The 12,146-nt window shown below is 39.0% G+C and overlaps 1 protein-coding gene across 1 annotated transcript in view; it reads right to left on the reverse strand.

Moving 5' to 3' along the window:
* CEMIP2 (cell migration inducing hyaluronidase 2) overlaps positions 1 to 12,146 on the reverse strand; it is a 67,688-nt gene that overhangs the window by 13,711 nt on the left and 41,831 nt on the right. Inside the window, exons 11-18 of the mRNA XM_060237461.1 lie at positions 11,552 to 11,680; positions 8,848 to 8,936; positions 7,630 to 7,761; positions 6,400 to 6,435; positions 5,933 to 6,088; positions 4,419 to 4,596; positions 2,050 to 2,265; positions 565 to 773 (exon numbers count right to left, since the gene is read on the reverse strand). Of these exons, the coding sequence (XP_060093444.1) occupies positions 565 to 773; positions 2,050 to 2,265; positions 4,419 to 4,596; positions 5,933 to 6,088; positions 6,400 to 6,435; positions 7,630 to 7,761; positions 8,848 to 8,936; positions 11,552 to 11,680 (1,145 nt within the window). The remainder of the gene's footprint in view (positions 1 to 564; positions 774 to 2,049; positions 2,266 to 4,418; positions 4,597 to 5,932; positions 6,089 to 6,399; positions 6,436 to 7,629; positions 7,762 to 8,847; positions 8,937 to 11,551; positions 11,681 to 12,146) is intronic.

Here is a 12,146-nt window from a genome sequence, read left to right on the forward strand (position 1 = left end):
CACTCTTCTTTGAATACTGCACGTTTTGGTCACACAAGATAGTTGGCATACAAGACAAAAAATATTTTTATCTTGCATGGAACTGGGTAGATATTTTTTTGCCTGCACAAACCCTGCTGAAATGAGCTGGAGTGACTGAGGTACACTAAGATATGCCTTGTGCTTGAGAAGTTCAGATCAGCTGTGGCACCGAACAACTTTCTTTTTAAATCCACCTTTGTAGCCCACTTTTCATATTTAGACAAGCAGATTAAAGAAAAGCAATACATTAAGCTTCATTGGCAACAGGTATAAATTAAGCCAATTAAATTTGCATTGGGGGCTGTTAGAGGAACAAAAATTATTTTTCATTAAAATGTACGTTCTTCCTTTTGCACTCTGTTCTCAGAGCAGCTCTGTTTAGTCTGAATTAAGTTGTATGATTTCACTAGAAAAACTAAAATGAAAATTGTGCTTCCCTTGGCTTTGTTACATTGATAAAAACCCATCTAACACTTAAAATTTTTTGAAAACTACAGTACACTATTATTTTGAACCCAAAATGAAGAATCAAAAGAGACATACTTGTTGAAGTTAATGAGGTAAAACAAAGTTGTTTGTGGGGCCTGTCCATTCCAATGCACTGTATAGCCCTTTTGAAGCATCACAACAGGCTGGTATTGCTGGAAAGCAGCTCTCTGATTAATACCTCGCAGTATCATAGGGTTGTAAGGGTATTCATCCCGTACTACACTCATGTTGAGACTCTGTGGATTCCATGTCTGAACATATATCTACAAAGAAAACAAAAGTTAGAAAGAAAGAAAAATTAAGATGGTGATTACATCAACTGGAAACAATACAAATGAAAAGGAAGGAGACACAGTCTACACCCTAACATCTTTGAATAGTTTGGTGCACATCCAAGTTAAGATAAAAATCCTGTTTACACTGGATTACATGAAGAATTGAAATAACAAATTGAGATAGATAACATATCAGCAAAGGTTCAGTTCAGATGAAAGGAATTACAAATTTATAGAAAGCATTCATCTCTCTTGCCCACATCACTTCCTTCTCCATTTCCTTTAAAACCAACAATATTTTATGCAGGGTAGGCATCCATGTGCAGGCACAGTTCATCAGACTTTTGTCTGGTTTGTATGATGAAATGTTCCTGCACATGAAAGCTTACCCTGAATAATACACTATTGGTCTTAAAGGTGCCATTACTCTAACTTTGTTCTACTGTTTCAGACCAACATGGCTACCCACCTGGATCTTTATTTCCTGTTTATAATTAACTAAGTTTGAATCACTGAACTGTGGTTACTGATTGCCTTCCAAATCAAAGAGTTCTAATTCTGGTTTAGAGACCAAATACCAACAATAGTTTTTCAGTTCAGAGAGAAAAACACTATGTTTAGTGTTAAACAGAAAACAATGCAGAAAGGCAACACAGAAGCAAAGTAAGTGCACAAACCTATAGCGTATAAGGCAGTATAAACAGAGTCCCTTCCTCAAAAACTCCATTCTTTATTTAAAGCCTGCCTTCCTCACTGTCCTGATTACAGAATATAATGCAACTAGACAACATAAGACAATCAATGAACAACACAATAAGACTAGTATTATGGAATCAGAGAATAATCTGAACAGAAAATTGTCTTCAGGGATAACTAAGAGCTGTAGATTTTATGTAAACAGGGGAAACTAAAAAAAGGTTAGCAAATGGAAAACTTTTTCCATGGACTAAGGGCAAATTCCAAGATGACAAAAGCAACTGGTCTAAATATTCTCTGAAGGCTACTGTGAAATTTGAAAGGATTTAAGTGCTTCTGGTACCAGAAGCATATAAACTGAACGATCACACAGACAGCTACTGTTTCAACACAGGAACAGTTCATTCTGCCCTTCTGCTCCCAATCCTACATTAGTGCAAAACCTCTTTCTCCTAAACCCTCTGCTACTATCTTTGAGTGTACTGAATAGACTAAACAGAATATTCCTTTTTTGTAAAAATTGGTTTATATTTTAACCGCAAAAATATACAATTATATCTCCTTTAACCTGAGCATAGCTTCCACTGCAGATAACTCCATTCCACTTGGTCTCATTAATACAGTCTGGATGTCGAATCAAGTAGTTATCCATTCTACCAACATAAGTTCCCTTGTATCCAGTTACTGATCCATCTACATCATGGAATATAGAATTCTTGTCACCATCAAGATCACTCTCCTCAAACCAAGGACCGGGTTTTCCAAAATAAACTTTTAGAGAAACCTTGGGAGACAAGAAGAATATGAGTCACATGAACACATCAAGACGCCTTATACTGAATCAGGCCATTGGTCCGCCAAAGTCAGCATTGTCTCCTCAGACTGGCAGCGGCTCTCCAGGGTTTTAGGCAGAGGTCTTTCACCTCACCTACTACTTGGACCTTTTAACTATAGACAGGGAATGAACCTGGGATCTTCTGATGCCATGCAGACGTTCTACCACTGAGCCATGGCCCTAAAGCAAATTAAGTAGCAGCTCTTTCTTTCTTTTTCTTCTCTCTCTCTCTCTCTCTTTCTTAATTTGGTGATGGAGATGCATTTGTTCTGGAAGCAAGGGATGATATGCACCAAATGTATTATTAGAACTGTGGAGAAATACATTGTAATGGAGAGGTCTGGGCTGTACAAAACCTTCATATTTAGTTTTTAAAAGTTCTTGGCAGAGATCAGGTGGCAAGAGGGAAGTTGACTGCTCTCAAACCTCACCTAGTAATACTTTAGAAATGCCAATAGATTCCCTAGCTGGAGAGAATGAAATGGTCAGCTCACACCTCCAGTTAGACTGACACCCAGAAGGGAAAAGACTTGGGACAAGGGAGAGGCTAGAATGTATCTTCCTGGAGATTTCAGGAAAGTCCTCTTTGACCCACAGGAGTGGGCAAACAGAGATAGAAATCCCTTGGCATGGCGAGGAAAGAGGTCTCTGGCTAATTCCATCTAGGGAGCAGGAACTCTCACCTAAGCTCCATCTGAAGACCACCATTGCCATATGAAAGGACAAGCATAGGCTGCCTGAACAATGACATGATGGTTATAGGGAGCTTTTAGAACACTATAACTTCCAAGTTAAAAAACCTGCCTAAGAATAAGATCAGCCAGAGCATGCACAGAGTGAGTTAGAGGAATTATGTTTTTACAACTTTTTAAAAAATTTCCTGCTGTCTGTTGCTGTACTGAGAGTATGTGTATGGACATTTTATTTTTAATAAATGCTTCATAATTGTGAATGCTGGTAGTTGCTCTCTGTATCACACAGATCTCCACATACTATTTAAAATGGATGCCAGGAGAAAGTGAACAGTTTGCAAATCGCTAGGGATGGGCACAGACAAGAAAATGCTAGTTCAGTTTGTGAACTGAACTGGACCAGTTTCCGAACCAATTTGCGAACCGAACCATGGCTCGGTTCGCAAACTGGTCTGGTTTTTAAAAAGCCCACCACAGGGCCTCGGGGCTCCAAAATGGCAGGGTGTCTCCAGATCACTCTCCTTAATGTACCCACCAAGTTTGGTCCACATTGGACTTTAGGGGGCTGAGTTATAGGCCCCTTGAAAAAGTCACTAAATGCCATCCTTTTCAATGGGATGTCACCTCTGCTGGTTCAGGAGTGACAAAAACTGACCTGGGTGAGCTAGAGGCCTTCAACCCACACAGTTCCTCCCTAGGGTGATCCTCCACATGCTCCACATATTACACACATATCAGATTTGGGACCTGAGTGGCAGAGGAAAGAGGAAGCCCCCCAGGCAGAAACGCAAGCAACCCAGGAAGAAAGGGGGTGCTTTTTTAGAGGAACAGAAAGGGGACCCCACAGCCAGGGAAGAGGGCAGTTAGCCAAGTCCCTAGAAATCTGTAGGTAGCTTATGTGCCTGAGTGGCAGAGGAAAGAGGAAACAGAGGAAGAGAGCAGTATCAAAAATGGAGAAGAGTACCCCTCTGAGAATGCTTAAAGTTGGAAGGGTGGTGCATCGCCAGGCAGAGACCTGGGCAGTCATCAATGCCTAGATATCTCAGAGGTCTGGATGATGCAGTGCCCATGGGGTCTGTGGGGCTTTTCTACCATGTGGTTTTATTCAATCATTTAGCTTCAACAGCATCTAAAGCAAAAAATGTCTTGGAGACTGTGGTGATGTCTTACAACAGCAACGCATGGAACGGTAGCTGCTGGTTCTCTCAATGGGTAATTCCTACAAAGACCAGATGATGGCAACACTACCAAAAACCTGGGAAGTTCTCACTCTGAGGGTTGGGAAAATTGGAGGAAGACAATAGTACAGGGTAGCAAACATACAAATGAAGCCTGAGAGATAAAATTAATCCATCATTACCTCTAAATAGTAATCCCACCCCTATTTAGTACTTCAACCATAAAACTTACATTTTTACCAAACTTCACTAAGGAAATATTGTTTTTGGGTGTCATCTGCCAGGTATTTTTCAACAGAAATCCAACAGCACTGGTTAATCTATCTGAAGTTGGCACAAAATTGTTAAATGTGCATCTAGTGAGATGAATAGGTCCATCATAAATCTGAAAGCCTCTGATAGGGAATGTCCTGTTAAAATACACATATATTTAACACTTTTTTAACCACACACACACTAGCAAGTACAGATCTTTGCAACAAAAGTAGCAATTCTATGCAGTTACCAAATAACGTTCAATGTTATCTAAGGCTGTGATCACACGCACTAAATAATGCACTTTCAATCCACTTTCCAACTGAATTTTGCCAGTTTACACAGTAAAATCCAGTTGGAAAGTGCATTGAAAGGAGAATGAAATGTGCATTATTTAGTGTGTAACTGCAGTCTAAGTGAGGCTTACTTCTGAGTAAAAATGCCTAAAATTTGGCTGTAAAAATTAAATATTCACAAATTAAAGTCAGTGGGATGCCTTTTAAATTATAGCCAGCTTTGCATTAGGAACAGTTTTCATATACTGCACTGGCAAAGACAGTCTTCTAAACAGTATTTATTCTGGCTATATTCATATCCTGTTTTAATGAACTTTCTATTTCTGTTTTACCCCAGGGGCCCAGAGCACATTTCAGCATGTTAAAACTAGCTGCACAAAATTTAATTTTTGAAGTGAATGTACATTTCAGCCAATGAACCACAATCAAATTTATAAATGAGCTTAACATTTAATTCCAATTGTTCTTTGGAAGCCCTTTATTTAAGGACATGAGCAGACATCAGCATCTACTGTAGCTGATTAAACAAATGTAGGAAGAATGAAACCATGAGAAAATACTTCCAAGTGGTGGCCAAACTGTGTGTGATTAATGTGCTTTCCACTCTAATCTTGCTTGTCCTTGGTCCACTCTTGCACAAATTTCGCAAGTCTTGTCACAGTGCTGAATTAGTGTGCCAACAATAGATCCATCTAGAAGCAGCCTTGAGGAAACTGTGTACACGATTCCTAAGGATAATGCCACTGTGCAATGGGACTTGCTGCCACATAAATGGGCTTACAAGTGAATGGCTCTCACTGGGTATAAACAATTGTACAGGACAGAGCAAGAGTTAAGCTTTGGTTTACTATTTGGTTATCTCATAGTAATCAAAGGCTGCAAGTTTGGGCTTGTACTCATCATGTTCTCATGATTTCTCCTAGCTTCTCAGCACAGATGAACATGGCAGCACTTCAAAGATAATAATTCACATTACAATTTAAGTCCTAGAGCAATGGGAAATTGGAGAGGGTGAAAGACTTATTCTGCAACACCCTTTGCAACAATGCCCTGATGATTTGCACAGAAACATTATGAGCAGAGCAAATCACAGAAGAAGTGCTGAATTAAGCTTATGTTTATGCATCAGATTTACTGCATTTTAAAAACAAAAGGATGAATTACATTTCTAGAAGGGCCACTTTTGTTTTCTTACCGATTTCTAGGGAGAGTGCGATTTTTACTGTCAATTCCTCCAGTCCCCCAGTATTTGTTCTGGCCACCTAAAAAGCCATAATTCTTGCTTTCACCAACAAACAGAGAGTTTGTAACCTCCTGGCTGGAGCCTTCATCTTTGGGGAAACTTCCATCACTATCAAAAACAAAGTCAAGGGAACATGCTCAACAGGATATTAGTTATGACTTCCAAGAGGCAGCATTATTTCTTTACCACCAAAACAAAAGTCATCAGGCCTCTTCTTAGAAACCCTAAATACATGTTTTATGGTAACCCAAAGCTTAAGAAGCCTACAGGAACTCAAGTCTCAAACATTATTTGGATCCTATGGCTCAAGAAATCATTCCGTGACTTTTACTGTTTTCTTTCAGTTCATTACAACTGTGCAAACAAAATATGCAGTCACATTCCAAGAAAGTGCAGAAATTAAGCAAAATACCACTAACCTGGCAAAGGTCAGGCCTATTCCATTGTCAGCAAATCTAAAAGAAAAAACACTGTTTCAGAAATCAAACACTTTGATCTAAACCTCAGACAGTACACAATATGAAGCAAATAAATTCATTGGTGATTGCCAGTGATTGTACAATCACATTGCCAAAGATTGTACTAACATACACTGTGACGTTATGTAGACATTAGGCAGAGCAAAACAAATGTTTTTGGTCAGTGAAAATTTATGATCAGTGAAAATTACTAGAAGATTTCTTTTAAAAATTATTTTGTAAAAGGAGAAATGGAATAATGCTTTCTTTTAAAATGGAATGGAAATTGACAGTTTCATTGTAAGATATATTTATGCAGAAGCAAGTCATACTGAGTTCAATTTGACATTTTTACAGGAAGCATGCATAGGATTACAGCCAAAACCTCTGTGCAAAGATGTAAAACTACAGTACATGAAAACTAAAACTTGCATGAAATCTTTTTTGAGCTGTAGCAATGTTTTGCTGGTGCATAGTTCTTAGAAACTGCTGTGATGCAACAACAGGAAGAACATATTATTTAACTTTTAATTAACTTGATTCATGTCCATCCTTGGCTTTACATCAAATTCTTATGAAATTTCCATCTAGGCCTGCAAACACGCAGCCTCATTCAAAGCAAAGGCAATAATCTGAGGTGTCAAACTCATTTGTTATGAGGGCCAGAACTGGCATAAATGAGACCTTGCCGGGCAGGGCTATGCATGGCATAAAATGTGATGCCAGGTAGTGAAATAAACTTTGTAAAAGACACAAATACAGTTAAAGATTTTTTAAAACTTAAAATAAAACATGCTTGGAACATTAGCACTCTTGCAATATTTTATTTAACAGTCTCTGATAACTGACAACTCTTGCTCTGCTGTGCGATTGAGAGAGCCTGGCAAAGCAAGCTCTCCTTCCCCCCTTCCTCTCCAAGGGAGAAGCCTCAGCTGATGGGGGAAAATAAAGGCTTTGCTCTGTAGCTCCTATGTGATTGAGAAAGCCTGGCAAAGCAAGCTGTGATGCAGAAGAAAGCAAAAGAGAGGCAGAAAGAAGCAGATGACAGCCAGTTGCTCAGGAGCCTGATTCAGGCTTGGGCTGCATGTTTGATACCCCTGTCTTAATAGATTAACTGGGCCTAGTTAGTTCTTGCAGTGCTATTCAAGTGAACTTCTAGCAGTGCACAAATAGATGCTCTTGAGCTCTTACCCGGAGTTCTGGATAATGATGTCCCCTCCTCTGACCCAAGCCCCATGGTCATTGTTTTTGTAAGCTATTAGCCCATCTACCACAGCAGCAACACGGGGCTTCTCTGGATCTGCATCTTGATGGGGCCGGAATCTGGTAGAAGAAATACATCAGGAATGGCTCTGCAGATACTTACAAATACTTTTATGGCATCCAAAACTATAGTTCAGCAAACAGACAATATTAGTTCTTGCACTCAGACAGAGGCAAAATATTTGCATCAAGAAGAGGTTGTTTACCTCAAGTCTGGCCTGATCTTATAAGCAGAGATCTTCCATCTCTGATTCATTGATGTTGGTATAAATCAGGGGTGGCCAACGGTAGCTCTCCAGATGTTTTTTTGCCTACAACTTCCATCAGCCCCAGCCAGCGTGGCCAATGGCTGGGGCTGATGGGAGTTGTAGGCAAAAAACATCTGGAGAGCTACCGTTGCCATCCCGGTATAAATAATTTCTTTAGTTTGAATATTTGGGTTATACCTATTTAGATATTTAATTTTTCCCTGATTGTTTTTTATGATTGCCTTGTATGATGCTTTTTATGTGGTATGTACTTCTATTGACATCAAATCAAATTTAATTTTTTTTTAAAGTCTGGCCTGAGGTGATACCTGATCTCCACTCTACAAATGGCTCTTTGGAAGCTTCAAACTCTACAGGCAACAATGTGCTGAAGGCAGGTAACTCAGAGGGTTTAACTTAGCACTGTTTTTTGAAAGAATGTAATCAACACTTGCCACTTTTGGAGCTTTTCCATTTCTTAAGAAGGCAAGAGAAAATGGAAGACATGGAAGAGGTGGATAAAAGTATTAAGTTATCTCTGAGCACAGTGATGGTTCAAGTGCTTCTATACAGAGACCACAGGTAAAGTGTGTATGTTCTGAGTCTCCAGTACTGACTCCAGTACTGTAACAGGGACACTAAGCAATTATCACTATACAACAATACTTTCATTTAACAGCAGCTGTGACTGAACCCAGCAATTCAACAGACAGGAACACAAACAGTTTAGTAATCTAGGTTATTAACAAAACCGAAACAATTAATTTTTTACCTTGCATTGGACAAAGATCTTCCTAAAACTGGATTAAGAGATCAATCATGCAATGAACATAGATATCAATAAATAGCAGTGCTCTGTATTTAATACAATAATTTTTGTTCAGGGAATATATTCTACCTTGCATTGTTGTCCAAACAGAGATATTCTCTTGGATCTTCAGCACTCGCTTTGGTGGTTTTGACACCTTTATCAATTAATAAACCAGCCTATAATAAATGAAGTGATAAATTAGGCCTCTTCACCTCCAGCTATTATTTATTTAGTTCATTTACACCCTGCTTTTCTCCCCAACTGAGATGTTAAGTGGCTTACATCTTTCTCTACTCTTCCATTTTTTCCTCACAACAACCCTATGAGGTGGGTTAGTCTGAGAGTGTGTGACTGGCCCAAGGTCACTGTCGGTGCGGGTGTGTGCAGAGTGAGCGGTGTGATATGTACAACGGTGAGCCCCAGTAAAGAAGTGAGCCAGACACCTGCAGCTAGTGCTAAAACAGTGTATTTACAGATTATATACAATGTGTTCACTAGTGCAGAAATATACATCAGCTATAGGACCAAAGTGCTCCGCCAGCATGTGACTCCTCGAAGAGAGACCTGTGCACTGGTAGCACAGTCCATATATAGTTCCGTCAGCCAATCCTGGCAGTCCACAGTCATGCTGACTCAGCAGGTACTTTCCACCTGTCCTTTACCGGCTAGAACCGGCTTGTAGATAAGGTCACTGTGACCTAGCTTGCCAGCTAGATCACTTGCTGTCATATTATAGCTGTCAAACTGTGTAAAGGCAGACTTAATACTGACAGTCACCCAGTGAGCATTCATGATCAAGTGGGGATTTGAACCTGGATCTCCCAGATCCTAGTCTGACAATTTAACAACTACACATGGTGCCTCTCAATTATGCTGCAAGAAACTAGTCTAACCAATCACTGTAATACAATATTATATATAATACCTTACAGCTCTTAATTACTCTTCTCTAATATGAAATAGAAGGCATTGGATTATATTCTTGAATACAACTTGGATTTTTCACAGGCTTAGAGAAACCAGCAAATTGCAATATTACATAAACATTTCAGAATACTCCTTCTTCAAGACGTCAAAGGCAGATGCATTGATATTCTCTTTTTGAACTGGGTACAAAACTAGCTTTCAAACTTCTATATTAGGTCATCACTAAACAAAGAGACTATTTAATAACTCTTTAGATAGATTTTGAGAGCTTAGTTCTCTTTAGGACATGACATCATTATTAATGAGACAGTTTCTATTCAGTGAACTAACAGGAGACTTTTTAGTTCAGAAAAAAACACACACAAAAGTGCCACAAACTATATGATTGTTCAATTTGGCATTAAATCTGTCTCGTGCCAAATTTCACAGAAAGATCCAGGATCAGTTAAAAGCCCAATGCAGTAATTTAAATTCCTCCTGCCAAGGGCATCTAAGAGGTGTATTATACCAAAGTGTAACTGACATACAAAACATGATTGTATTTTAAGGAAATAATTGGAGCTTCTGTTCTGATACACAAACAAAAAGTGCAGATGTTCATGGGTCTTCCCAATGATTAATATTAAGGTTATATGATGAAGAAAATGGCAAGAGGAAAAGTTCTGGAAATTCTGTATTAGAAGAATGAAAGAAAATATATGTTTCACAGCTTTATTCCACAATGCAGTGATAACAGGCAAAAAAAGAGAGGGAATTATATACTCAAGTGTTAAACAAATCAAAATAACTGTGCATAATTTTCAGTAGGTAGAGAGAAATAGCTGAGAGGAAAAGGCAGCAAATGGGAATAAGGGGATAGATGTTGTGAAGTGCCTGGCTTTACCCCAGGTGTTCGAGGGTAGGTTTGCAGAATTTCATTTGTTTAGATACAGCACCAACTGTAGGAGGGACTTAGTAAGCATGAAGGAGGGGTCCTCATCAAAGAAGATCTAGGCAGGTTCATTCTTGCAAAATGGCCCAGCAGCTATTTTCTCTTAGCCAGGTTTCAAGCTTTGAAACACAGCTAAGGGGAAAATGTGGAGAGGGGGCATCTAAAGGAGAAAAATTTGTGGGTGGGGAAAGGGTTAGATCTTCCCTCTAGTTGATTCTTTCCTGAAACTTTCCCTGCCTCCATGTTTGTCATTAGGGGGAAAAAACCCTCAGGTTTGGGAACCCTGCATTTTTCTAATAATGTGTGGACATATCCACAACTACTATCTGGGGCTGTTCAGACTCACAGTATAATCAGTTGCCGCCGCTGTTTCATACTGGATTAAAAGTGGCTGATCAGAAAGCAACATCTGCCTTCCGGTATTAACTCATAGTAGCCCCCCCTCCCCCACAATCCTTCTCGGAACCGGAGTATTTTATTATCTGCTCCTTTGTGGTGTTGAGTTCTCTGGTTTTCACCTCGTAGTTTCCCTGTCTGGATAGTTCTCGACCAACTTCCGGATGTCTGAAGGCTGTCCCGGAGCAAAAAGAGCCTCAGACATCCGGTTTACGGTCGCCATTTTTTTTACCACTTAGCGATATGCGCATAACTGCATAACCACACAATGTTTTAACCTATGCGCATGCGTGCATATGTGCATGGCTGAACCATACCAAGTTTCACATATGTAGACAGAGATTGATAATGATGTGTATTTAACTATCCAAAAAATGAGTTGCCCAGTTCTCAAAATTTTTTTAATATGCAGCGTGTAACAGCTTGTTCCTGGCTTAAATTAAGGCTTACTCTAGGCAAGCAGCTAACTACAAGGTTAATTTATATTTAGATTATAAACTATACATAACTCTGCAGTTCACCAAACTGACTGCTTACCTTAAAATTGGAATGAACCTTGTTGTTATAGAAAATTCCTAGTGGTGTGAGTTCAGCTTTGGTTTCAGGAAACAATCCATGAGATTCTCCTGTAGGCACCTTGTGAAATAAATACCATATTCCAGCATCCTTAAAGTAAACATGAGCAAATAAGGATAGTCACAGATCATTTTAGAAGCCAACACATCTGTCAACACATCTGTGAGTCTTTTTAAGCTTAATTTTTTTATTGTTCTGTCCTCATTAGCCAAGGAAAACAGTAATTTTCCAGTTACTATAGAATTATTATTATGTACCCCGATTTTTTAAAGAGTAAGTTTGAAAAATAGCTTCCCTTTCTAGTCTGAGACAGAAAGAAACTGACCCAGAAAAAAAAAACCTCCTAGTCTAGCCTAGGGCCAGATTTTTTTTTTAAGAGTAAGATCTGTCCCTCCATCCAGTCACTGGCAAGTAAGAAAGAGCAAAGATTCAGTTATTCATGTTTTCCTTTAGTTTCTTGCTCCTGAAAAGCCTTTAGCACATTTATTGCTCTGTTTCAAATCTTCTGTGGATTGTTTATATATTCTTATATGTCAAAAAAGAAACCAGTTCCAAG

The sequence above is a fragment of the Heteronotia binoei genome, chromosome 4 (genome assembly GCF_032191835.1).
Source record: "Heteronotia binoei isolate CCM8104 ecotype False Entrance Well chromosome 4, APGP_CSIRO_Hbin_v1, whole genome shotgun sequence".
NCBI lineage: Eukaryota > Metazoa > Chordata > Lepidosauria > Squamata > Gekkonidae > Heteronotia > Heteronotia binoei.